General features: G+C 43.0%; 1 protein-coding gene across 4 annotated transcripts in view; it reads right to left on the reverse strand.

Annotated features, from left to right (window-relative positions):
* The window catches only part of NRG3 (neuregulin 3), an 805,324-nt gene that overhangs the window by 47,284 nt on the left and 730,559 nt on the right, over positions 1-27,481 (reverse strand). For all 4 annotated transcript variants that reach the window (XM_077350812.1, XM_077350811.1, XM_077350814.1 and 1 more), the window contains exon 5: positions 3,553-3,655. In XM_077350812.1, coding sequence (XP_077206927.1) covers positions 3,553-3,655 — 103 coding nt within the window. The remainder of the gene's footprint in view (positions 1-3,552; positions 3,656-27,481) is intronic.

Here is a 27,481-nt window from a genome sequence, read left to right on the forward strand (position 1 = left end):
GCCGCTGTCAAGAAAAACCCTAAACCTTCCGTACCAAACCAGTGGTCCACTCAGTACAGCTTCCTATTTCACACAGTGGCCCACCAATTGCCCTGAAGGATCACCCAACAAAACATAGAGGCCAAGGCTGTTCCCTATGTTGCCTTCTGGCACTGGTATTTGTGTAGGGTTCCCTTTAGTCACAATGGCCATTAGCCGTATCTTGATGTATCTGTCTATGCCCCTTTTAACGGCCGTCTTCTTTTTTCAGTCCTAATTATGTTGACCATCAGCTTCATTGGGCACCCGCCCAAGTTCGATGGAATAGGAAGAAAAAGGTCAGCTACATTTTTCACCTTCCGTGTCATTTGTATCATGCCCCCCTTCTTTGATTATCTCCTTTTGAAATTGGAGCACCTCAGAATCCTTAGCATTTCCTCATATGGAAGGGGCTTTAAATTATTTCATTTGCCTTTTCCTCTACATTTCCCAGCTCTGCAATAACTTTTTATGAGAGACAGCAACCAGAACTGAATACAGTGTTTTAAATGAGGCTGCACCATAGATCTATAGGAGGGCATTACATTACTGGATATTGTATTTTCCAATAACTTCCTCAATAAAGATTTCTTCCCCCCCCCCTTTGCCATAGCAAGCAGAGACGTCATTTTCATTAAGCTATCCACTCCAACCCCGAGATTTCTTTTTCTCTCACTTTCCACTATTTTGGAAACCATCAGCATATATTTAAAGTGCTGGTTTGATTATATTAGCAAGTACGGAGAATGAGAGATGTCTTGGGGTTGTAGCAGAAGAAGAAGAAGAGTTGGTACTTAAAGGCTGATTTTTCTCTACCCAAAGGAGTCTCAAAAACCGATTACACACGGGGCTGGAAATCTGAGATGGCAGATGCAGGGCAGCCAGATTATGCACCACACTGTCGCCATCCCAGCCCTGGCCACCAGTGCCCCAGAAGACCCGCGGCAAGGGAACTCAGAATTTTCCCCATTCCCTGGGATTCCGTAGGTGCCCAACCCAGCCCCGTTCATACGTGGCAGAGCTGGGCCTTTTGGCCCAGCCCTTCTCTCAATCTATGGTGTTCCTGGAGAGACACCACACACCCCTGTCAGCTCCGCAAAGCCGTGGAGCTGACCGAGTAGTTTCCACACCCCCACCTTGGTGGGAGATTGGCATGCCGCTTCTCACCACTGTGTGGTGGAGGCCCTATTCCCCCTACTCCCCCCTCCCCCCACTGCTGCTGCCTCCAGGTAGCTTGTCGGGCATTTGAGCCCTGGTGTTTTGCGTGTATGCGCACTACGCCGGGGAAGCCCATACTCCGGGGGATTCCCTCCACCGTGAGTACATGGAAAGTGCTGGGGCATGCCGCCCAGCTTAATGCCCAGCAGCAGCCCAGTGTGGTTGTTGCCGTGGATAATGGGTCAAAGCGGCTTTGATTCACCTTCCCTTATCCTCTCCCCACAACAGACACCCTGTGAGGGAGGTGAGGCTGAGAGAACCCTGATATTACTGAAGAAGAAGAAGAAGAAGAAGAAGAAGAAGAAGAAGAAGAAGAAGAAGAAGAAGAAGAAGAAGAAGAAGAAGAAGAAGGAGTTGGTTCTTATATGCTGCTTTTCTCTGCCCAAAGGAGTCTCAAAGTGCCTTACATTCGGCTTCCCTTTCCTCTCCTCACAACAAACACCCTATGAGGTAGGTGAGGCTGAGAGAGCCCTGAGATTACTACACTGGGGGAGTGGTAGTCCCACTTCTCATCATGCCTCCCTTTTTTTCCAGTTTGACCATGCATACTAACACACATGCAGCATAATGCAATAAAAATGTAAAAAAAAAATAGCACACATTCCCTATCACTCAATTTCCATGGCACTCAAATCACCCAAGCAAGGGAGGAAGTTACTTGTGTTGACATGAGCTCACTCACCATGCATGCATCAAGACAAAACACATCGGCTTCCATTATATAACTTCATCTGCACAAAAGTTACAAAGTGCATGGTTGCACCTTAAACGATAAAAGTTTAGTGAATTCAGATGCCGGAAGGGAAGTTGGGGGAGGTGGGGAGGAGTGTGGAGTCCTCATTCTTGACTTAGGTTTCTGGAGTGTTCCCAGAAAGTGGGCACTATTGTTATTGTAAATGTGCTTTGTAACATGATCATGTTCAAAATTTTAAAAATGGAGAGGAGGGCAGGAGGATATACAAGAATCATCACTTGAGGTGGGAATGGAAGATGAAGACTTGAATCCTGAGCTTCCTCATTGGATAACTTCATTGAATAATCTCATGGGGAGGGGGAGAAATAGCATTTCTGAGGGTTCTCCAACTGTGGGTCAACCCGAGATTGCACTTGGATCTGCTTCTTAAGAGCTTGATTCTTGTATAAAAGGTTTGTTATTCAGCGGGATTTTAGGAAAGCCACTGCAGCACTTTTTGAAGGTGTGGAGACAGTCTCAGTGTGAAGCACAATCTCCAAAGTAGTTATGCAGCAGGACAAGTAGGACATCACGTCGGGATCAGTAACTCCCTTTCCTCCTTCAGCCTGAAGATAGTAGCATTTTGGACTGGATAGTCTGCATCAAAGCTTACTTTAGATTTCATTGCAGATGAAACAGTGACAACATGGGGGATGGTCGAACCCAGCAACCCCCAAGATACCAAAATGATCCCCCCTCCCATTTCCATAGCATGTTTCACATTATCAGATTCACTCTGCAGTTCATTTTAAATGTGATTTCTGTGAGTGTTACTACTGGAGAGGCTCCTGGTGCATTGTAGCCCATTTATTTGCATCCATTTTGCACGTGTGTCTTTTACTCATGGATCTTCATTATTACCAGCTAGCTATGAAACTGAACAGGCTGAACTGCAGTTTTGTCCCTTGCAAACTTCCCGATCCTTGGCACAGACAGTCCTCAGTCAAACTGGATCGCTTCCAAATGACTGATGCTCTCTCCGTGCTTGGCTTCTGTTGCTTAGTTGGTATCCCCAAAATATTTCCAAGATATTCATAGTTCAATGATAACAGAAAGCAATATGGGAAGGTCTTGTTCTATCATGGCGGGGCTACCCTAGATTGTTTCATTGCCAGCCTCCAGGTGGCACCCAGAGATCTCCCACCATTACAGTTGATCTCCAGATGACCAAGATTTGTTTTCCCAGGAGAAAATGGCTGCTTTGGAGGGCAATCTATGCTATTAGACCTTCCTGAGGTCCCTCCCCAAATCCTGCCCATCCCAGCCTCCATATCCCAGCTTAGAGTGGCCAACCTTATTTGACTGAGATCAAAGCAAAGGAAGCATAACCTCTCCGTTCATCAGTGCCTGTGCACATGGACCCAGATGAATGATGTGATGGATGTCACTCAAAAAGATCTTGGAGCTACGTGTCCAGGTGTTCCTCCTAAAGCAGGCTGACCCAGAATACACGGGGTGGGAGGGGGATGAAGAAGTGTTCATTCTTTCAGAACAATGCCATGGATTTAATAACTAGCAAGGGGAGGGGAACTAATGAATGGAAAGGCATAAGGACAGGATGAAGACTAGACAAAGGCTCTTACTTTGTTTTGAAGTAGAACGCTGCACAGATCGTGCCCACTATGACTATGCCAAAGACGATACAGGAAATAGACAGCACCTGCCGCTGGTAAATCTCTTCGCTCTCTGTGGACAGCAAAATTGAGAATTATGGCAACATTAAACAGCAACATCAGAAAATAGGAGGACTTTTAAAGGGGTGATTCAGCACAACCAATTGTTCTGATTGAGAAGTGGGAATGAGAGGTTTGCAGGTTCTAAGGGTGAAAAATACCTGTTACCGGAGACACAGGAGTACTGCTTAAAAAGGCATCCCCGTATTCAGGTACCCCCCAAACCCTTATAATGTTCTGTGGCACCTACTGCTCAAATTGGCATCATCACATCATGGGTTTCCCCAGGCCACATTCCTCTGCAGACGGGGAAAGTCAGGATATGGGTGTGTCAAGGGGCACAGGAAGTGTCACATAAGTTCAGGGTAAAAGGGCATGGGAACACTCTTTTCTGCAGCAGACTTGCGCCACCTGTAACATACAGACCTGCTCTTAGCTTTTGATTTTAAAACACTGCTTCTGTCATTTTTTTTTAAAGGACTTCCGGTAGGTTTCCTTTCAAGCGTCTCTCACAGACCTAGAAGGAAACGACTACAAAAAACCAATCCCGTTTAATTCCAGTGATAATTACACCGTTCTTTGGAAAGCATTCAAATAATATTAAGGGAAACAAAACAGAACCAAAAAAGAGCTGACCCCTCCATCCCCCCCCCCCCCCCCGCAGTTGTTTATTTCTGGAGCAGGACTGAGAGATTATTAAATGTTAGAAGCTCACTAGAGTCCATCCATTTCCCCTTTTATAAATATATACATAGTCTTCTCCCCCCCCCCCCGCCCGAAGGGCATGGCACTCCAGTTCTGAGCTTCCGTGTTGTATCTTTGGATTCCAAGCATACGAACAGCATAAAACACTGAAGCCTTGAAAAGAAAAGAGCAAAACCAAACAGAAATCCCTCCGGTTGGACAGAGTTGGACAAATGCCAGAGGTTTCCCACAATCTCTGATGCGCTTCATGGCGCAGTGCATTACTTTCCTGGGAGTTGAGACACACTGATTACTTAAAAAAAAAAAAACATCTCACGCAATTAACTTGAGCAGAGAGACAAAAGGACCATCGACAGTATGAAAAGACATCATGATCACGTGGAGATGATTACCATGCCATTAACAGGCAACGGAACACCACATAATTAAATTAAGCAACAGCTCCTGAAGTGATTTAAAAGAAAATGTCATAGGCTTTCTTGATCCACATTTTCCAAGAGTCAAATTGGTTAGATTATATGGCTATCAAGTAATATATTACACAGGAAGGGGGGAAAGGATATATCGATTGACAAAGACTGATAGATATGGTGGGTATGTATTAATACATAGTTTCTCTGATCACAGATTCAGGACCTTAATTGCTTTTAATAATAATTTAATGTTTTAGTATTTTAATAATTTAACTATTCATGTTTGAAGCCTCGAGGAAGGGTGGCAGAGAAAATTAATTATTTTAACATTATTATTATTGTATTATATTATTATTATAAAAACAACAACATTGTAGGGCCCTGGACAAAGTCCTGGGGCCCTATCTGCACGACTACTTACAGGCTGTTTTTTTGAAGTAGAGGTATCAAATTTTCAGAAGAAGAAGGAGGAAGAGGTTCTTACATGCCACTTTTGTCTACCCGGAAGAGACTCAAAGTGGTTTACATCCACCTTCCCTTTCCTCTCCCCACAACAGACACCCTGTGAGGGAGGTGAGGCTGAGGGATCCCTGATTATACTGAAGAAGAAAAAGAGTTGGTACTTATATGCCACTTTTCTCTGCCCGAACGAGTCTCAAAGCGGCTTCCATTCGCCTTCCCTTTCCCTTTCCATTTGCCTTCCCTTTTTCTAAAACATAATTACTTTCCTTCTGTATAAGTATGCCTCAATTTTCTCTCAAAGCAGCTTACAAAGCAGCTTGCCTTACCTTAATCTCCCCACAACAGACACCCTGTGAGGTAGGAGAAGCTGAGAGAGCCCTGATATTGCTGCTCTATCAGAACACCTTTATCAGTGCTGTGGCGAGCCCAAGGTCACCCAGCTGGCTGCATGTGGGGGAGTGCGGAATCAAACCCGGCATGCCAGATTAGAAGTCCACACTCCTAACCACTGCACCAAGCTGGCTCTCTGGAGAGGAGAAGTGTTCCATCTGCTTGGTGTAGTTGTTAGAAGCGGTGGCTTCTAATCTGGCAAAACAAGTTTGTTTTCCTACTCCTTTCACATGCAGCCAGCTGAGTGACCTTGGGCTAGTAACAGTCCTGACTGCTGCTCTCACAGAGCAGTAACATCAGGGCTGTCTCAGTCCCAACTATCTCACAGGTTGCCTGTTGTGGGGAGATTAAGGTAAGGAAAGCTGCTTTGTAAGCTGCTTTGAGAGAAAACTGAGGCATAATTATACAGAAGGAAAGTAATTATGTTTTAGAATCTCATATACTGTTGGGATTATGGTTGCTTGCCTCCATGTGGAGCCTGTGGATCTTCTGAAGCTATATCTGATCTCCAGAGGGCAGAGATCATATCCCACAGAGATAATGGCTACTTTAGACTCCATGTCGGGATTGTCAAACTGGACCTAGCAAGCAGCAGAGACTAGATGGTTGAGATCATGGCAGGACGGCCGTTGGCCAACAGCCATTTTTTTAAAAAATTCTCCTGTTGTCATTCACCAGGGGGCTGGCATACCAACATGGATCCACATAATGAAATCATGATAAAAACATGGAAACGTGCATAGCTGGTTAAGCACCCAGCCCTGAGATGTCACAGTTTGAAAAGCTACAAACTAAATCCAAATGTTCAGAATCCAGCACAGAGTCTTATCACAGTACAAACTCAAAGTGTTATGGATAAAACAGTACATAACTAAATTCACCAGGGGCTGAAGCTACTGATTGTAAGCCATCCACTATCACATAATTGAGAAACCCATCATAGTTAAGTATCGCTGGAAGCACTCAAGCAATTGAGTAGGGTAATTAATGGATTCAGTGACTGGTTGAGTCTATTATTTGTGCAGATGCATTTTGGTCCCCAAAAGAACCGGGAATCGGTTTTGGAGGCGTATTTCCCCCTCCCATTGACCTCCTTAAATCTGGTTAATAAAGGGTTTAAATATATAAAATTTTAGCGTGACTTACGCCAAGGTTTCATGTTAAGGTACATCAATATCTATATTTTACCACACAAAACAAAATATATTTACAAGAAACGCTTGTTCAACTCTATTAGGAAAAGCTAATACACCTCCCACCTCTCAATCAACACTATTTTCTTCACATGAACATTATTATTGTTGTCTCTGTACCCATCCCCTCCTTAAATTCCCTCAGTCCCTTTGTAATAAACACATTATTAAATTCATCCAGGGTCATTTTCTGCCTCTGACCCAAGGGTTCCCTAAATTAGGGACAATGGCAGTAGACTGGAGGGAAGCACTTGGCCTTGGCTCCCAGCTCAAAGGAAGCCTCATGTTTAAACACCTTAATTTTTTAGCATTTGCTAATTTTCATAACTTATTTTTCTGCTCATCAGCTGACATCACTGGGGTTTTTTTTAAATTATGGATAGGGGCTTTTGCAGAGAAAATCAAAATGTATTTATTTGTTTTATTACATTTGTATACTGCCCTATCCTAAGTCTCAGGGTGGTTCACACAGAAACGCTAGGAAGAACCTGTTACCCAGATAAGTTCTCTGTGCAAAGAGTAGAGTTGCCAGCTCTGAGTAAGGAAATATGTGGAGATTTTAGAGGTGCAGTCTAAGGAGGACAAGGTTTGGGAAATGAAGGGGTATAATGCCATAGTGTCTACCTTCCAAAGTGGCCATTTTCTCTCGGTGAACTGATCTCTGATGCCTAGAGAACAATGCTACTCCATGAGTTCTCCAGCTACCATCAGAAGGTTGGCAATCCTAGCTGGATTCAGACTTGAGATCTCCCACCACAATCAGAGGCCCTAAAAAAGCTATAGCTTTGAATTGGGTTTCCTGAAAGGATCTGTTCATGTTAGTGTTTTCAAGCTTGTGGTGGTGGAGCCTGGAGATCCCCTTGAATGATAACTTCTATAATTATAAATTATAATTGCCCTAAAGAAAATGGCCATGGAAGGCGGAGTCTATAGCATTACACTCCACAGAGGCCACTCCCCTCCCTAAATGCTCCCCTCCCAAGACTCCACAGCAACTCTCTACAACTCTATTGTGAAAAAAGATTTTGTGGCAATGGACTTTTTTTGTGTGCAGGTGGGGTTATTCATTATTTTAACATTCTGCTTTCTGAGGGGCGGGGAAACTTGAGTGATGACTCAGCTAAATGTGTAAGTAATTAAAACCAGGGGGGCACTACTGTCTACAATTCTGTGTGATTTATTAATACCCTAGTACATTCAGAAAGAAAAATGGTGAAAATGCGTGGAAAGCATTCTACAAGACACCTATGTCAAACTGTTTGGTGGGTGTGAACACACACAATTATGAAGGTACCCAATCTGTATGCTTTCCCCTACTGGCATTCATTAACAGAGTGCAAGCAGAGAATGGAATACTGAGGAAATAAGTGTTACATTTTGCAGCTAAATGTAGCTCGTGCAAATTGATGGTATAAGGAGAGATAGGCTTGTCGACTTCCACTACTCTGGCTTTTTGCCATACTGAAAGCCGGTCACCCTTGGGAGCAGAATTTTGCATAAATGCAACCAATGGTTTGTAGGTATATTCTCTGACAACACTTTTAAGTTGATTTGACTGTTTGAAATGTAGTCCAGGGTCTATTGGAATTCTTGTGAGGTCTTTGCCACTGAAGAAAATACTTTGAAAGCAGTTGTTACCGGATGATGCTTTGGGGAAGGCTACAAATAAATGAGAAATTAGAAAAAAAATAGACAAAAATCACCTTTTTTCATTACTTTTATTACACTCTATGCAGCCCCTATTGTGATTTCCCTGTCTTTACTAAGAAAGCTGCTTGATTGTTTTTTGTAGCCTCGAAGGGAGGGGGGACCTGGGGATCCCCTGGAATTAAAACTCATCTCAAGATTATAGAAATCAGTTCCCTTGGAGAACATGGAGGCATTGTAAGGTGGACTCCATGGCATTATACACCACCAAAACACATTCCCAACCTGGATTTGGCCCCATGCCCTGCCACTGGCCAGAGGGGACCCAGCAAGTCTACCAGGGGAACAGAAGGGTCAGTGGCCTTTCTCAATAGAGGGCAGCTTCTCTACAAAAACTGCACAACTAGAAATGCAATGGAATTTAAGAGACTGTTCAACTGGAGCCAGGCATTCAGAGCACAGTAGTTTAAAAGACAAGGTCTAGTAGGCTGAACTGATTTGCAAGGAGATGGTTTGTTCCCAGGATGCGTTATTGCTCCGCATGGCCTGATTATCTGATCCATACATATGACCTCTTATTGCAGGATCACTGAACTCGATGGAAAGTTTTCTGCTGACTTCAACAAAGTCTGGATATTCTGGTCCACGGCAGCTGCAAACTCATTTAAATATGAATCGTTCTCAGATTTGCCTGGTGAAAGATGCTTTGTGAAGCTCCCCTATAAAAATCCTAATAGATTTATAGACTCTTGTAATAGAAAGCTGTTACTTCCGTCAAACAAGCTGCTATCGGGCCAAATTACCCCAGAAGCTTTTTGTTCAAATAGCTGATGTAAAATCATTTTGCTAGGTTGATCTTAAGTAGCTACCCTGTCCAATGCTTTTCACTATTTCATACTTTTTCCAGTGATTGCAAGTAAGGGAATTCGAGTCCAATGGCACCTTTAAGGCGTAACAAAGTTTATTTCTGGGCATGTGAGGTTTAAAAGCCAACTCTTCTTCTTCTTCCAATGTCTGACAAGTCTGGACTATATCTTGCCACATACTCTCCTCTGTTCAAACAAAGGTTATCAACAGACAAAAATGCCCTGCTCCTTTAAGAGAGACTTAATGGGCAGAAGAGCCTCTTGTGGCGCAGAGTGGTAAGGCAGCCGTCTGAAAGCTTTGCCCATGAGGCTGGGAGTTCGATCCCAGCAGCCGGCTCAAGGTTGACTCAGCCTTCCATCCTTCCGAGGTCGGTAAAATGAGTACCCAGCTTGCTGGGGGGTAAACGGTCATGACTGGGGAAGGCACTGGCAAACCACCCCGTATTGAGTCTGCCATGAAAACACTACAGGGCGTCACCCCAAGGGTCAGACATGACTCAGTGCTTGCACAGGGGATACCTTTACCTTTACCTTTAATGGGCAGAAATGGGTAGACATGCTTTTCATGGTGAGGTGGCAAATAACATCACCTGATGGATAACATCTCCTCAAACATCTATTAAAGAGGTAGGGCATCTTTCTCCAGGATGGTTGGCAACCCTAATTAAAACTGCCCTCCCTCCAGTGGGTAAATTGTCAGTTATCTAAAATGTAAGCTACATAAACACTATAGCAATGATTCCCACCTATAGCAATTGTTCCCCATAAACACCCACATGAAGATGTAACAAAAGGAACAGTCCAGCTCTACTCAGGATTAAGTCTCAGGCTGGTCATTGGGGCTGACTCACAGGGAAGTGTAGTTATGACTGCAATCTAATGCCCTCACTTTCCTCTCTGACTACCAGATAATTCTTCACTCCCTCAGTCACACATGATGATCTGTTTGAACAGAGGAGGCAGAGAATGTCTGTCGGAGGCACAATTACCGATATGCAAAATAATATTAAAAGTACACCAAGGAGGAACATGCGATAACGGACTCCTAATTTCAGCTTCTTTGACTGAGATGGGTTTGAAAAATGTGTTAAGGATATGGAGACGTCTCAGCTAAAGAACAATGAAACTACATGCAGCAAATCGCCGTAGGGTAGCAGGTAGGAGCCTGGGTCTTGATCTGAGAGACCCAGATTCTGATTCCTGCTGGGCTGTGAATCTTTGTGGATGCCCATGCCCAGTTGTCCTCTCTTGCCTCAACCTCATAGGGTTGTAGGGAGAAAAGGAGGTATGAAATATGGCAGAATGAAAACGGAATGGAAAGATACTGTTTCAGTGGCTGCTTATCAACTGAAAATGCCAATATCCCCTAACTCAGACTTTCTCAAGTGTTTTTACTGTTGAGAAACCCCTGAAACGTTCTTCAGGCTTTGAGAACCCCCATAAGTGGTGCGATCGTGCATGATATGGTTGGGAAACAGAGCTGTGGACATGCCCACTCAGGGCCCCTCCCCTTTCCACCTCCTCCAGCCCAGCATTGGCCCCGGGGGGGGGGAGGAGAAATGGGCGTGCCCTAACTTGTATTTTTCAATTCCTCTAAGTTCAGTCTGGCTTTGATAGGGTTCCTTAAGATACTCATTTGTACTAAAGATGCAAGTCATCAATATATAGCAAACCTCAATAGATTAAAATGCTTTAACAGACTTACATGTACAAGTATTCATAGTCTTTTAGCCATTGTGACCTCACTTCCCTTTTGACCCACCCACCCCTGCCAGTGGCCACCATGTGTAATCCTCTTCTCAGATGCAACTCCGAATGTAGAATGTGTGGTTGCTACTGAATGTGGCTTTGAAATTCCCTTTACTGAAGATTGAGAGAGAGCACCCGCCTTCCTGCCAATGGAGAAAAACAGATACCGGGTGTCCTCTGCCACTCGCTTCTTCAGGATTGAGACTCCCAGGAATAGGAACATTCTCATCCAGGTGTGAGGTTTTGGCTGATTGCCTTCAATAAGAAAACTCAATTTGCAAGAAAAATTCTTTATTGAAAGGAACAACGATACTAGCTACCTGGAAGCTTTGCTAAGACTAAACTTCCACTGTCTGTTACTCTTCCTTAACCTCCAAGTCCCGCCTGCTCACTCCACCAGTACATTTGGGTGCGAAGATGCCATCCTTTAATTAGTTGGAGAGACACAACCATCCTCCAGGGGTGCAGTAGAGATAGCAGCGCCAGGCAACATGCCAGGACAGGAAATTCCCCACTAGCCAACTAACCTCCTACTGCTATAATTCACACCTAGGCGTCCAAAGGTAATCAGTTATCTGGACAGCAAACAGAACAAAGAGAATGGCAGAATCAGGCATGGTTTTGACACCTGACCAGAATCCCTCTCTGCTGTGCTGGACACAAAAAGATTCTCCTTACAGAAAGGGTGTGTCCTTGTAGATCAGAGGAGATCAAGTTCACAGTGCTGCTCTGGACATCGAGATTCGGAATATGTCAGACTGTTACTCTTTAATGAAGTCCCCAAACACATGCTTTTAACTGTGAGGTTCTGTGGTCTTGTTTGTAAAATACGTCATCAATGGGCAATGTAACATTTTATCATAATTGTTGCTGTTTTATAACAACACTTTCATAACTGCTGATTGCCCATGTAGGTTTTTTGGGGGTACATTTTTACATTGCTGCTCTAAGACCGTATTAACAAATAGGGCACAGAAGATGCAATTTTCTCCATGCCTCTGCTGCTCAGCAACAATTTGCCAAAACCTGTGGTCCACCGTGCACGCGGCAGAGATTGTAGGCGAGATTCTCCTCGGAGAGTCATCAACGATCACTTAGAGGATGGTTCAGACACTTCAATATTACGCTGGCCACAACTATCTTGCGCATCAAGCCTTGACTTTAAATTACCAGCTCCTGATATAATATTTGAACTTTATTGGTTTATAATGAGTTTTGGAGCTGTGACTAAAGCTCAGGCATATAAATTTAATTCTACCAGTGGCACTAGGAGGGCTCGCTATTTCATTTCATTATCTCTGCTATTGGTATTTTTATGTATCGGGATTCTTTTTTTAAAATGCACTGGTAGGGTTTGTAATGGTTTAAATGGAAACCTCGGTGCAAACAATGCTTGTCCCTTCAAACTGAATCCTGACTGTCAAATGCATTTGGTTAAAGCGGGCTTTCTCAACCAGGGTTTCCTGAAACCCTGGGGTTTCTTGACAGCTCTGGAAGGGTTTCCTGAATGGGTGGGAGTTAATTAATTTTTAAATATATTTTTTAAATGTGTTGAACATTTATCATTGATATGACCATATATGCTCATGTCAACCTCCTCCTCCAATGGCCAATGATGTGTCTGGAAGGGCTGAGGAGATGTCCTGGGTGGGCATGTACACAACTAGGCTTTCCCACTGTATTCTGCCCAATTACAGCACTTCTGAGGATTCTCGGAGTCTAAAGACTGTTTCAGGGGTTTCTCAATGGTAAAAAAGTTGAGTACAGCTGGGTTAAAACTGCTTTCCCGCAAAATAGGGAGAGTTATGTATGAGTTCTGAGTTATTTTGCATGACCCAGTCTCCTATACTAGAATGCTGTTCTCCTGTCTTGACCCTCCCTCTAGGGCTGTCAAAATCCTGTTGTCACATGTTCTTTCAATGATGTTTTTGTGATCTGTGTTGCATCTATTTGTATCTGTGCTGTATTCATCCTATGTGTTCTTAAGCCATTTAATTGCTGTCATTATTTTCCTGTGCTTGAACAAAGAACAGGGGCAGTTGGGAAATGTCTTATGAATCTTGTTATTTTAACTTTCCAGCTCTGGAGGGCTCACAGTAAATTTCCAAAGAGCCTCCAGTGTGCCTCCTGGTTATTTCTTGACCGGGGGTGGCAGGGACTAGACCTTTGGTATGCCTTGGGCAGTTAGCTTTATCACTTTTGCTTTGGCAGGTTTTGCAGCACGCGTACATTGTGTTATAGCACCAGGTTTGGGGGCATCAAAAGGTACCTGAGGCATCAAAAGGTGTGGCCACACTGGTAGGTGGGTTTCTGTTAATTTAAGTTTGGGCAAAGACCATCATGTATGTGTTTCACCAATCCTTTCAATAAAGAGATATCTTTAACCAAGCATCTGCTTATTGGTGAAGTCGACAGGGACTGGCAAAGGTTTGAGAAAGGTGGAAGGATTTTTCAGAAGCCCTCTGAGTAGAGGGCCACAAAGAGTGTGGCATGGTGATGCTTCGTGGAGATGAGCTCAAGGCACGCAACTCACCGCACCATAAAATTCCACCTAGTCTCCTTCTTCTGTTGTTGGCTTCCTATTATACCCAGAGAATAACAAGCCATCAGTCATTAGGATCATATTGCAGAGGTCCCCAGGCTTCTTGAGAACACTGAATGAGCACCACCACAAAATGGTTACCATGGGGGCTGGGGACAATCACAACATTTCTCTCTCTCTCTCTCTCTCTCTCTCTCTCTCTCTCTCTCTCTCTCTCTCTCTCTCTCTCTCTCTCCCCCCCCCCCCCCCCTCATAGAGAATCTCTATTTCGCCCTGCTGATTATCAACCACTGTTTCTTGAACATTCTGGACAGTGACAGACAATTGTAGGCATCATTTACTCTAGCTTGATGTAGTCGTTATGAGTGTGGTCTTCTAATCTGGCAAGCCAGGTTTGATTCCCTGCTTCCCCACATGCAGCCAGCTGGGTGACCTTGGCCTCACCACAGCACTGATAAAACTGTTCTGACAGCAGTAATATCAGGGCTCTCTCATCCACACCTCCTTCACAGGGTCGTTGTGGGGAGAGGAAAGGGAAGGTGATTGTAAGCCACTTTGAGACTCGTTCAGGTAGAGTAAAGTGGCATATCAGAACCCACTCTTCTTCTTCAGTAAAATCAGGGCTCTCTCAGCTTCACCTCCCTCACAGGGTGTCTGTGGTGGGGAGAGGAAAGGGAAGGCAACTGTAAGTCACTTTGAGACTCCTTCAGGTAGAGAAAAGTGGCATATAAGAACCACCTCTTCTTCTGAGGAAAGTCTGGCTGTATTCACTAGAATTTATTTCAAAATTAATGTGCATGGGATTAGAGGTGCAGATGGGGAGAGCTAAACAGAAGCCTGTCTTTTGTTTCTCATTTGGCAACACAGAAGGCACACAGGCTGCCTGAATACAGGTCCTGGATTATGCACCTCATCACAGAAGTATTCTGCGTCACTGGAAATCAAGATGTTTAAATTATTATAGTGGTCAGGCAGCATGTATGGTTTTTCAGGAAGGCCAAGAACTTCAAATAGGAAATTATTTTAAGTGACCTTGATTTAAATCAGTGTCATCTGCCTACATCACAAACACTGAGAATGTGAAACCATAAAACAAATCTAACATCTTTAAACCGCTCCTGTGGAGCGGTAGGAATAAAGGAGTAAGGGCAAGTGGGGAGGAGTTAGGGCAGGCCCTGTCTGGGATAAAAACTCAGAGGGGCGAATCAGGAGCTGCAAAGCGGCTCCTGATTCGCCCCTCCGAGTGGCACTCGAGGGCCAAGTGGCAAAGCGCGGCTCCCCATTGGCTACTTGGCCCGTCCTCCGAGGAGCACTCCGGGGAGTCCATCGGGAGCCGTCGTGGACGTCCTGCCACAAGTCTCAGCCGGGTGGCTGGGTGGGGGGCCCAGCCTTCTCCCGGCTCCGCAAAGAGCCTCGCCGCACCTCCACGCTGCCCCAGCTAGCGCCTGCTGTATTCACAGCACAGCGGGCTTAATTTCTAGTTCTTAATATAACTCACTGGGCCTAATTTGTAAAGGTTCCTTCAGCCTCCTTAAGAATTCTGTAAAAGGTGCGAGCATTGCAGCTGGAATGGATTTACTCCTCAAGAGTCTCAGCTGGGATTTTAAAATTTTGCACATGATCTCTTTAATGTGGGAATTCCTAAAAAAAGAAAAATGTCTAGCTTCAGTTGTATTTCTTATGAGTTGATTGACACCACAAATGGGAGAAAAACAGTCCCCCTGTTCTACAAGCACTTATGCCAGCAGGTTACAAGACTTCAAGGGCAACAGGCAAATGCTATAGTAGTTTTTGTGTAGTCTTGGGCTCCAAGAGGAAGTCCTTCTTTGGGTTTAGTTTCACTTTTCCTGTGCAGGAGTCTACTGTGGAATGTAAAAGCTTCCCTGCTCTCATGAAGTAGTCCATAACTCATGGATTGAGACCCTTAGGAAGGTTACTGTGCTGTAACTACTAAATCATGAGCCCTTTTAGAGTTATCATTTCTACTCTTCGGAAGGTTCTATGGGGCTAGAATATATTCAGAGAGAGAGAGAGAGTGCAAGGTGCTACCACAACTCCTATCTCTAAGCACAGGCAGATTTACAGATTCTGGTTGTCCACCTTCCCACCACACAACTGTGGTGTCATGTGACTACCTGCCATGCGCTTGCAGTTATGTGGCTTCCATGGTGCTGCCTGAGATGAAAGGTGGGTCTTGAGGTCAACAAAGGTCACAACATGAATTCTGCATGCAGAATGGGCTTTGTGGGTCCAACCTATTAATTTTTATCACTGCTCTAGCTCTCTTCATCTTCTTCCTCTCTTCATCTCTCCACCTGCATTCCACCACTATGACCAATGAGAACGGAAGGTTCCTATAAGTAGAGCTACCATGCACTGGGTCAGGTAAAGGAGGGTATGCCCATAACAGAGGGTATGCCCATAACAGATGATCTGGGGCCAAGGGACCAAGCCCTATGAAGATAGGTTGAGGGACTTGGGAATGTTCAGCCTGGAGAAAAGGAGGTTGAAAGGGGACATGATAGCCCTCTTTAAGTATTTGAAAGGTTGTCACTTGGAGGAGGGCAGGATGCTGTTTCTGTTGGCTGCAGAGGAGAGGACATGCAGTAATGGGTTTAAACTTCAAGTACAACGATATAGGCTAGATATCAGGAAAAAAAATTTCACAGTCAGAGTAGTTCAGCAGTGGAATAGGCTGCCTAAGGAGGTGGTGAGCTCCCCCTCACTGGCAGTCTTCAAGCAAAGGTTGGATACACACTTTTCTTGGATGCTTTAGGATGCTTAGGGCTAATCCTGCGTTGAGCAGGGGGTTGGACTAGATGGCCTGTATGGCCCCTTCCAACTCTATGATTCTATGATTCTATAACTCTGAAACATGATCTTTGAATTCTGCCCTGTCCCCAAATTGCTACAGAATGTGTAGGGTGATTCGCGTTTGTGGCAGTTTCCTTGCAAGCGCTTCAGCAGTGTGGGATCACATGGGGGCAGTCTCTGCAGGGGAGCAGACCTGCTGCCATTTTGATTTCTGTCACAGTGAGAGTATTTCCAACTGGCTGGTGCCACTGCAGGAATAATCAAAAAGGCTCACCCTCCCTGCTTGCCGAGATGCTATCTGTAAAGGGTGGGTTGTTCCAGAGGCTGTGTGTACATGTGCCCAGCTTCGAGGTCAGATCATAGCGTGAAGCCTGGGACCCGAGTCCCAAAAACTTTGGAAACCCACTGTGTCACCCTGCAGAGTCTTTCCAAACTCTAGCCACATTTAGACCATTTTTAATCAACACCAGCTGTGCAAATCCAGGGATGGATGACGACAGGAAAAGATCACCAAATATTTGCCTGAAAGAAGAAATGAATTAACTTTTGCCAGGTTTATGCCCCGTTTATTTCAGCAAATATTCCACCTTTGCATCAATTAATTGTGTAAATGATTGTTGGGCGGGGAAACCTTCAAGCTGTAGCAGAATTTTGAACTGGTATTCAAGCTGTGCGTGTGTGTTTTAATTGCAGCTAGCAAAACCAAAGTAGTGAAAACTCACTTCCAGCCACCATTGATGCTGTGGAGGCTGGAAAAAGTGAAGGTTTGCCCCTCCCCCCACGACGGCTGGGAAGGCTCCCGCAGGCCTACCTTCCCTCTCGGCCGCCAGCAGAGGAATGGCTGCTTTGGGGGGAAGGTTTGGCCTTGTGGAGGGCGGGGCAGTGCAAACCGCCTCCCAATTGGTGGTTGCCGGGGTAAACCGCCAATCAGCAGCTGCGCGCGGTTTGGGGCTGGACGGACAAGCAGAGGGCCCAATCGGGAGGCACAATGCGCCTCCTGATTGGGCCCTCCACTTGTCCGTCCAGGGGAAGGAGCCAATGGGCACCCTTCCTCATCCCGGACAGGGCCTGCCCTCAGGGCCCTTATTCTTTTATTTAATCTGCTCCGCAGGAGCGGTTAAAGATAATGTTATGGTACGCTTGCTCCTGGGGAGAAAAGCTATGGCAAATTCAGATAGCATCCTAAAAAGCAGAGACATCAACCTGCCAACAAAAGTGCGTCTAGTCAAGGCTATGGTCTTCCCAGATGAAATGTATGGCTGTGAAAGTTGGATCATAAGGAAGGCTGAGCATCAAAGAATTGAGGCTTTTGAACTCTGGTGCTAGAGAAGACTCTTGCGAGTCCCTTGGACTGCAAGGTGAACAAACCTGCTAGTCCTAGAGGAGATCAGCCCTGACTGCTCTTTAGAAGGCCAAATCCTGAAGATGAAACTCAAATACTTTGGCCACCTCATGAGAAGGAAGGACTTCCTGGAGAAGAGCCTAATGCTGGGAGCGATTGGGGGCAAAAGAAGAAGGGGATGACAGAGAATGAGGTGGCTGGATGGAATCACTGAAGCAGTTGGTACAAACTTAAATAGACTCCGGGGAATGGTAGAGGACAGGAAAGGCTGGAGGATCATTTTGCGATTGGTCGGGGTTGTGATGGGCCGGACATGACTTTGCACCTAACAACAACAACAACAACAAAAGGCTACTTTAGTTCTAGGGCTACAGTAGTATAAATTTGGCATACATTGAGTTTGCAGGGTTTTTTTTAAGTGAACTACCTGGAGAAAAGAATAGACATTCAATCATGTAGGCAAAGGGGAAAAAATAAATCCCCAAAGTTGTAGCATAAAGCATGCCCCTCTGAACTCTCCCCCCCCCCAAAAAAAAATCAGGAACTAGATTTATTTTTAAAAGAAGCAAGACTCGTGATTACAACAAAGTGTCATCAACAAAGTGCATGTCAACATGGTCACACAACTCCTTTTCAAAAGAAGTATTTAATATTGGGGGAGGATCAGATCCGAATGCAAGCGTGTCCTTTTGGGGAAGGGGTGCTCCAAAGTCCGAGCATCAGCTAGGGATTCAACTTGCCAAGAAACAGCAAAAACACTGAGGTCCAGAAAAGGTATACATAAAACCAAAGTTTTATACAACATTATCTTGCTAGGCCTTCAGCTACTTAGACTTCTGCAAGTTAACTCTTAGGATACATACACCACTTTATGTTTTAAAAGGACAGACATGATCATTTTTTAAAAAAGCAATTTATATTTAAAGCTGTACAGATCATTGTATTTTACAGTTTTTCAGTCCCTAGGAATCTTTTATTATTTTTTAATGCAAGGCTATAATGGCTGCAATTTTAAATGTAATGTTCAAAAGTAATCAAGGGGCTCAGAATGAGTATTTTCAACCCGATGAAAATTTATACTTGAAAAAATTAACTATAGTATACTTAGCATAATCATCCGTGACCCGATTCGGGTTTCCTTTAATCATAGGCTACGTTCTTCAAATCACTTACTACTGAGTAATGCAAATGAAGTCAATGGGACTTCTGAACATTAAGTTGTTTGATGGTTACAATAACTAGTTTTTAAATGCCCTTGACTTTGATTGCAGTTGTAGCAGGATAATAATGGTTGATTTAGCGAGAGCTGCTTTTCTGAGCTCAGATCTTTTTTTTTTTCTGGGATTTATTAAAAGTCAGTCTACAGGATCAGCAAGTGGCAACTTTGTCCAAAAGTGCATTTCACTCACTTTAGATGGTTAGCCGACAATGGTCTTTCCTAGGCAAAACAATTCTGGCCACTGTGGCACATGCCCTGGTTATATCTAGGGGATTTCCACACCCTTTAAAAATAGTGAGTTACTTACTTTTAGTTGTTGTTATATTCTGGCAGGACATCGCCAACATGCAGCATCTGAGCAGTAAACAACCTGCAACATCTTCCATTTTAAAGCGCTAGTTGGTGAATACCAAAAAGTGGATTCACCCACCTATGTAGCACTATCTAATGGAGAGCAACCAACAGCCACCAGCCAAAGAAAAGTATGGAGGAGAAGAAGCAATATCTCTGCCTCCAGTGTCTCACCCACCTGCCTCCCTCTCCCTTCTCCTGGGGATGGAATTCAATCATGTAGGCAAATCCAAAAAAAAAAAATTCCCAAAGCTGTAGCACAAAGCTTGCCTCTCTAAACTCTCCCCCCCCCCAAAAAAAATCAGGAACAAGATTTATTTTTAAAAGAAGCAAGACTTGTGATTACATAAGCAGTGGCAATAAAAAAGCACTATGCATCTAAGATTAGATGCATAGGCATTTCAACAGAGAACTATTAATTTTTTAAAAACTTAGTGGGCATCGTGGGCCCTTTAAAACATGGAGAAAGGGGATTGGCTGCCTGGCTTGATTGACAGGTGGAAGAGACTTGCATATAAATTGTGTTGCTCTCTTCCACCATTTCCAGCAGCATTTGTGGAGGAGAAGTGTGAAATGGCAACAAAGAAGAGCAAGACAGCAAAAAAGGTGAGAAGAGGCCAGGAGGCATGATTATATGTAGTATTACGCCCCTCAGTTGGCATTATTTTTTGTGGCTCTGCTCCAGATATCCCTGCCTCCTGAGAATAGGTGAGTCTAGAGTTGCTGGCTCTGGGTTGGGAAACACCTAGAGACATTGGAGGGTAGAATCAGGAGTGGACAGTACTGGGGTGGAGGCAGACTTTAAAGGCACATAATGCTATGGAGTTCACCCACCAAAGGAGCCATTTTCTCCATGGAAACTGAGCTTGGTCACCCGGGGATCAGCTGTAAAACCATAAGATCCCCAGATGTTGCGACTGACATCTCTAGGTGAATAGCAACCCAGAGGGGCCTTCTGTTCCGAGGCATGCTTTGGGGTGACTCTACTATGCATTCGCTCTTAACTTAATTCACACATGCAGCCCATGATTCTATGATTCATTACTTGAAGAACATCACTCTTGGGTGATGGTTATTACTACAAAACTCTTCATAGTCTAAGATCTACATATCTGCAAGACTGCTTCTCTCCATATGCCTCAGAAAGATAGATTTGTTGATCTCTGTCAAGTCTTCTAAAATTACTACCCCTGAATATGGGTAAGCTCAACAGTTGCCCATGCTGGGGTATTCTCAGCTGTGTCTCCCACTCTTTTATCATTCTGCAAAATAGTGATGTCTCTTCCACTCACACAAAGCATCTACCACTTTCTAAACTTCTCTTTCCTTCAGGATCAGGGTACACATGTTGCTACCCTTCTCATCTCTTTTAAAAATACAGAAAGACCCATAACCATTTCACACCTGTGAGAGACATCAACTTCAACTCACAGAGACATCAGCAGTCAGGGTAGCTCAACTCTTTACTATCAGACCCTCACTCAAACACTTCACTGCAATATTGGGACTGCAGCTCATATACCATTCCAATTGCATACTGTCAGCATTTATTAATACCCTCAAGCATATATAGACCAAATTATTAACTTCCATGTGTCTCTCCCCCCCCCCCGAGATACACAACCCATGGATTTAAACAAGCAAAATGCTCTATTTCCCAGTAAATTTTTGAACTGTTTCCCTATTCCAGACAATGGGATCCTTTGCCACCAATTGGCTCTTTTCAGTCATCCCAAAGCAGCTCTTCTGCTCCTTCACTCTGAGACATCCTTGTTTCTGTCTCAACTTCCTCTCTGCCAACTCCCAGTCACTCTCTGAACTACTGTTTTCAAACGGTCTCTCCCCAATGTTCCTCCCCTACAAAAAAGAGGAGAAAAGAAATTACCCTCCCAAAATAAATCAAGAACTCTCCCCAAAAGGTTAAAGACATATAAATATGCAGCCTATTATTGTAAATACAATGCATAGATAATTAAAAATGTTCAAATATATGAAAATACATGGATTTGTTTACAAAAATTATTATTGTAAATGCAATGCATAGATAATTTAAAAGGTTCAAATACATTAAAATATATTTACAAAGAAAGTAGTATTGTAAATACAATGCGTAGATAATGAGAAATGTTCAAATATATGAAAATACATGGATTTATTTACAAAAAGTATTACTGTAAATGCAATGCGTAGATAATTTAAAAGGTTCGTAGATAATTTAAAAGGTTCAAATACATTAAAACATATTTACAAAGAAAGTATTATTGTAAATACAATGCATAGATAATTGAAAATGTTCAAATATATGAGACATGTATTTATTCACAAAGTATTATTGTAAATACAATGCATAGATAAATGAAAATGTTCAAATATATGAAGACATAGCTTTTCATATATTTGAACATTTTTAATTATCTATGCATTGTATTTACAATAATACTTTGTGAATAAATACATGTCTTTTCATATATTTGAACATTTTCAATTATCTATGCATTGTATTAGGAATAATAGGCTGCACGTTTATACCACTTCCCAACATTCTATCAGCTCCTACCAGTAGCTCTTAAGAGAGGTGGAAGAAACCCTGTTTCTCACAAGAGCCCGTAAAGGATCAGCATGATAGTAAAACAGAATTCTGGAATCAGGCCGCACTATTCTTGTTTGTAAAGAATACCTTTATTGGCAAAATAAACAATAAAGCAGTAGAACAAGAATAGTATGATAAAACAATATATACAATCCTTCAGTAATATATAAAGCAATAGGTGCTAAATTATGAGGTGGTCATATTGTGATGTGCAGTTTGCAATTGGGTTCACAGAAGTTTGTTTACTTAGCTGATATGGAGTTCCGATATGAGTGATTTACCCTTAGTATTATTAATAATAACTTAGCCTCTTCTTGAATGAACTCAGGATACCTTATATCTAAAATTCTATGTTTTATTTGGTTTTCATCAGCACTAGTAAATTTCGTTTTCTTCCAATATTTGACTAGTGGTTTATGCAAGTGAAGAAATCTAGGGCTCTCCACCAATAGGTGATATAAAATATCAAGAACACATCATCCATGAAGATACACTTTTCAGTGAAAGAACTATCCAAAAGAAGGCCTCTAGATACATTGGAGGGGAGGATATTTAACCATGCTGAAAGAAAGGCTTTTCTTAAAGAGCTGTCATCTAATATTACCAAATATGCAGGAAAAGATCTATAAGTGAGGATTTCTCAATATTGAGGGGAGAAAATGATGTTTGATGTTGAACTTAGTATGTATACATCTGTGTCCTCCACTCTCTGTGATAATTGCCTCATGTTATTTGCCATTTCCCTAATATCCTTGTGTTTGCACCTTCCAATAAAAAGAGGTCACCTACCAGGTTGTAAATTAGGGAGTTCTGTGCTGCATCAAAGTGTATGTTAACCCAGTATTTAAGGGTATTTAGCTCAACTATGGTTTCAAGAGTTCTCTGGCTAAGCTCTGCTGCAAGTGTGATGTTTGCAACACAGTTTGGTACATTCAATAACCTTCTAGAAAAGCACAATTGTTGGCTTTCCAACTTGCTGTTGAATTCAGCAATCAATACAGGAACTCCATATAAGATCTGTGGAACTATTTTGGCTTTATAAATTCTTAGAGCGGCTAAAATGTTTTTATTTTCCTTCTGGTGGAAAAAAACTTTACTAGCAGTGCTGTTTGGTCCTTGGTGATTTTTTCCCCGTGGTTCTCTATGGTAGGATTTTTTCCTCTATGGTTTGCACATTTTTCTGTTGTAGCTAAAGGTAATCTATAAATATTTGAAGTGATTTACCTGTTGTATTTGTTTTCCCTTCAGTTGCCAGTAGTATCTGTAGTGCGTTTTAGCAAAGACTAGAATCTTAGTTTTATCATAGATCATTGTGAGCTTGTTTTCGAGACAGTAATTAATAAATGTTCTTAGATATGAAATCAGGTCCACTTGTATTTTGATTACTGTGTCATCCACATATAACAGTAGTGGAGCCTTTTATCCACAAAAGGTGGATGTCCATTTACTTCTTTCAAATGATCAGCTAGGTCATTTAAGAAAAAGGCTAAACAGATGAGAAACAAGGACAAAAAAAGATACTTCTTAAAACTATTTTCATTGTTAATTTAATTATATTGGCCACTAACTTTGTGAGAGCCAGTCTGAGTGCATTGCTCTGTTGTATGTGATAGTATTTTTCATACTGCTTTCTGATTCTCTAATACACTTCTCAGCAAGAATAAGAAAATGCAATCAGTAAAGACCTACAATTTTAAATTCCCTCCATTAACTAGGGGCTATGGCTTAGTGGCTGAACAGCTACTGAGAACACAGAAGGTTCCAGAATCAATCTTCACTTAAAATGATGGGGCAGTAGATGATGTTAAAGTCCTGTACCTGACTGTCATCTGCCAATCTAAATAGATCAGCCTTTCTCAACGTTTTTACCATTGAAAAACCCCTGAAACATTCTTCAGGCTTCAATAAACCACAAAGGTAGCATGATTGTGTAGAATAGCACTGGGAAACATAGCTTTGTACACACCTATCTAGGGCCCCTCCCATTCTCACCACCTCCAGCCCCATCATTGGCCATTGGGGGGAGGGAGGAAGTCAACCATAAATGGTCATAACATTAACAATTTTTTACAATATATATCAAGATTAATTAACTCCCACTCATTTAGGAAACCCTTCCAGGGCTTTCAAGACACCTCAAGTTTTCAAAAAACCTAACAGGCGTTTAGGGTTCAGCATCAGGGCTGCTCGCTGGCAGCATTGTGTTGCTGTGGAACAGCGTGCTCCACCATTTCTTGTGTCCCCCATGGGAGACACATTTCTGCAGTGCATTAGTTTGCTGTGGGGAATGCAGCTGCAGTGAAAGGTTCTGTGATGCAGGAGCTGGCATGGGGGTTATTTTGCAGGAAGGAGGTATTATGTGAGAATGCAATCCCATCTTCCTGCCAAAAACAAACAAAATGCCCCAATCAGCCCCACAGCTATCCCCAGGATGGGTGCCCCACAGTTACTTGCACAGCACAAGTAACAGTGCCAGTTGTGCTTTGCTAAGGACCCACAAATCCTTAAACTGGTTCTGTTGCAATGGATCCTGCAAATCCTCAAATCATGTGGTCTTCTGGCCAGATATGAACAGAAGAAGGGAGGGAGAATGCTTCCTTCAAGCAGGCATTGTCTGCCTGGCCACAACTCTAGGTTTCTTCCCCTGGAACTGAGAGAGGGGGAGAATCCTTCAGTCAGGCAGCCTATGCTAGCTCTACTGAACTTCAAGGTCAATTATTAAGATTTTGACATTGAAGGGAGCAAGACCGTTAGTTTTGGGGTGAGCCTGATCACCTCTAAGCTTCTTCCCTCTGAATCGAGAGAGGGAAGGGGGGGGAGAGAATCCTTCAGTAGGAAACCTCTGCCAGGCCAGGCCTCCCTTCCAAGTTTCTTCCCTCTGAACTGAAAGAAGGCAGGGGAAGGGATTCCTTTAGTTATGCAGGCCAGAATCAAAGCCTTAGGAAACAGCTAGTGAGTCCAAGGCTATATCGTACCATACCTCACCAAAGGGGAGAATGTGCCTTTTATTCAGGCTGGAGAGCAGCTAAAGTCTTTGACAAGAGCTCATCCAAGTCGAGCTCTAGCCGTACATGCCTTCAGTGGGAAAACTAGTGACAGGGAAAGCAGGCAATTCTGTCATGTGAACAGGCCAGATTTTCTCAACCTTTAAACTGTTGAGAACCTCCTGAAATATTCGTCAGCCTTCAAGAAACCCCAGAATTGGTGTTCCTCCATCCAGGAAGTCACATGTCACCAGAACTGACATCACCCAGAGACTCCCACTGGATGCGACATCTCCAAGTCACTCCCACAGCACAGGAAGTGAGCACAGGGATATTTTCAGATGATTTGGGAATGGAACCATATCTGTGCTACTGTAAAAAGAGAACTGAGGGAGTAGTGTCCCTCCTCCTGGTCATGTGATCATTTTTGTTGCGGGGGGGGGAGTGCTAGAAGGAGGAAGGACACTCTTATTCCACTAGAAATCTTTGGAAATCTTTCCCATGGCTGTCTGGTGGAAGTGCAGTCCGCTGAGGGGCTGCCAGAAACTGGAATGATGAAAGGTGTATTCTCCAGTATAGATACTTGTTATTATTATTATTTCAATCAATATAATAATAATAATAATAATAATAATAATAATAATAATAATAATAATAATAATAATAATAATAATAATAATAATAATAATAATAATAATAATAATAATAATAATAATAATAATAATAATAGAGTGTGCACAGCCAGAATCACCTTTTGTCAGATTATGGCTCAGTAACATGCCATGACATGCTGGAGGTCTCACGTGAAGCCTTGTAAAACTGGAATGAAGTAGAGCTGCTTGTCCCCCCCCCCTCCCCATTTCTATGAAAGCAAAGTTTGAAGGAACTTTGGTCAAAGAATGTGAGGAATTTTGAGGGAAGCTAAATAAAAAACTCAATAAAGCACAATAGAGGCAGGTGAATAGGATTAGCAGCCATACATTAATTACCGGTAACCCGACTTATTTCTCAGCTTCATAATTACCCCTAAAGTCAGCTTGACAGCGTAGGGCATTTTAAAGAAAAAGACATTTTCTCGACAAGCGCAAAGGATGAGTCTTTGAAAAGGTCTCTTCCTTTGTTGCGGAGCTGCCTTAAGTGAAATCCTGAACAATCAAGGTCAAACGGGTTCCTTATCAAAAGAGCATGTCTGTCTTTTTTTAAACATAGCATTTCGTGATACAGAATAAAGCTAATACATATTAATATATATTAGTGCACCTGAATGCCTGAGCATCCCAGTCATATTTATGGGTGAAAATCCCTTTTTATCATGACAAAGAACAAACAGATTTACATCTGCTTGATGAAGAGAAAGGAGTTTGTAGATTAATTCTCTTCAGCTTCTGTCACAATCTATTTCAGACTCCAAACATATTTGTGAACGGCGACAGCTGTACAGATTGCTAACAAATAATTTCCATATCTTGTTCTCAGCGCCACGAAAAAGAAAGTCCCTACCCCTTTTCCTTCACAAAAGATTGACAGGTGCATTTATCAGATTAATTCAATGCTCCCCCAAGAGTCTTTTCTTTCTCCTCACCTTCATTCCTGGAGGTATTCTGCATGGAGCCAAATAAAACAGTTTAAAAATCAACCCGTTTAGGCCGCTTTATTATATTACAATCTTTGTTCTGCATTGAATATAGTCTGATGAAAAACTACGTTGTAATGCTCTCTGCATGGAACAATTCATAGCCCTGCCCTCTGTAGTTTTGCCGGTGACATGCTTTGTTCTCTAAAGCAGTTACTAATCTGCATAACTTCTCTGCATGGCTAATAGACCATCTCAGGTAGGCTGGAGAGAAATGAATCGGTGAAAAGCATCTTTCAGAAGCAACGCTTAAAAGAAACTTAAAGCACCGAAGAGGCAGTTCACCATGCAGAGCAAAATCAGTTTTGCAGAGTAAATTAACTCTTCTGTGCAGAGATCAGAAAAAAACAACAATGTATTTAGTGAGTTTTCATCAGCTTATCCATCATGCAGAAGAGGCCCTGAGGCTGGAAATGCATATTCGGCAAACGGCCCAAGACAGTCTCAGTGCTGTCCAAGGCACAAGAAGAACACTTTGGGTGTGAGGAAGGGAATGGAAGCTGGCGTGCCCTCGTCCACTCATGGTTTTTCTGCTGGGAAGCACCTCTGCAATTTTGTTCTGCGATGGTTTAGTAGAAACCCGAGTTCTCAAAACCACACCTCCCACCCAACATGTACTTCAGGCAACTAAACTATGCTCCATTGACTTGTCATGTTTTTACCTCATCAGTACTTCAAGAAGCATAGAGTTCTTCTCTCCATTTCGTCTTCACAATAGGCTAGGTCAGAGGTAGTCAAACTGCGGCCCTCCAGATGTCCATGAACTACAATTCCCAGAACCCCCTGCCAGCATTCGCTGGCAGGGGCTTCTGGGAATTGTAGTCCATGGACATCTGGAGGGCCGCAGTTTGACTACCCCTGGGCTAGGTCATGGGGGTATCCCACAGGCTCAAGCAAAGTTTCAAGAAGTCTATTAGAAACTTGTAGCACTCGTCCTTC

Source organism: Paroedura picta, chromosome 8 (genome assembly GCF_049243985.1).
Source record: "Paroedura picta isolate Pp20150507F chromosome 8, Ppicta_v3.0, whole genome shotgun sequence".
Lineage (NCBI taxonomy): Eukaryota > Metazoa > Chordata > Lepidosauria > Squamata > Gekkonidae > Paroedura > Paroedura picta.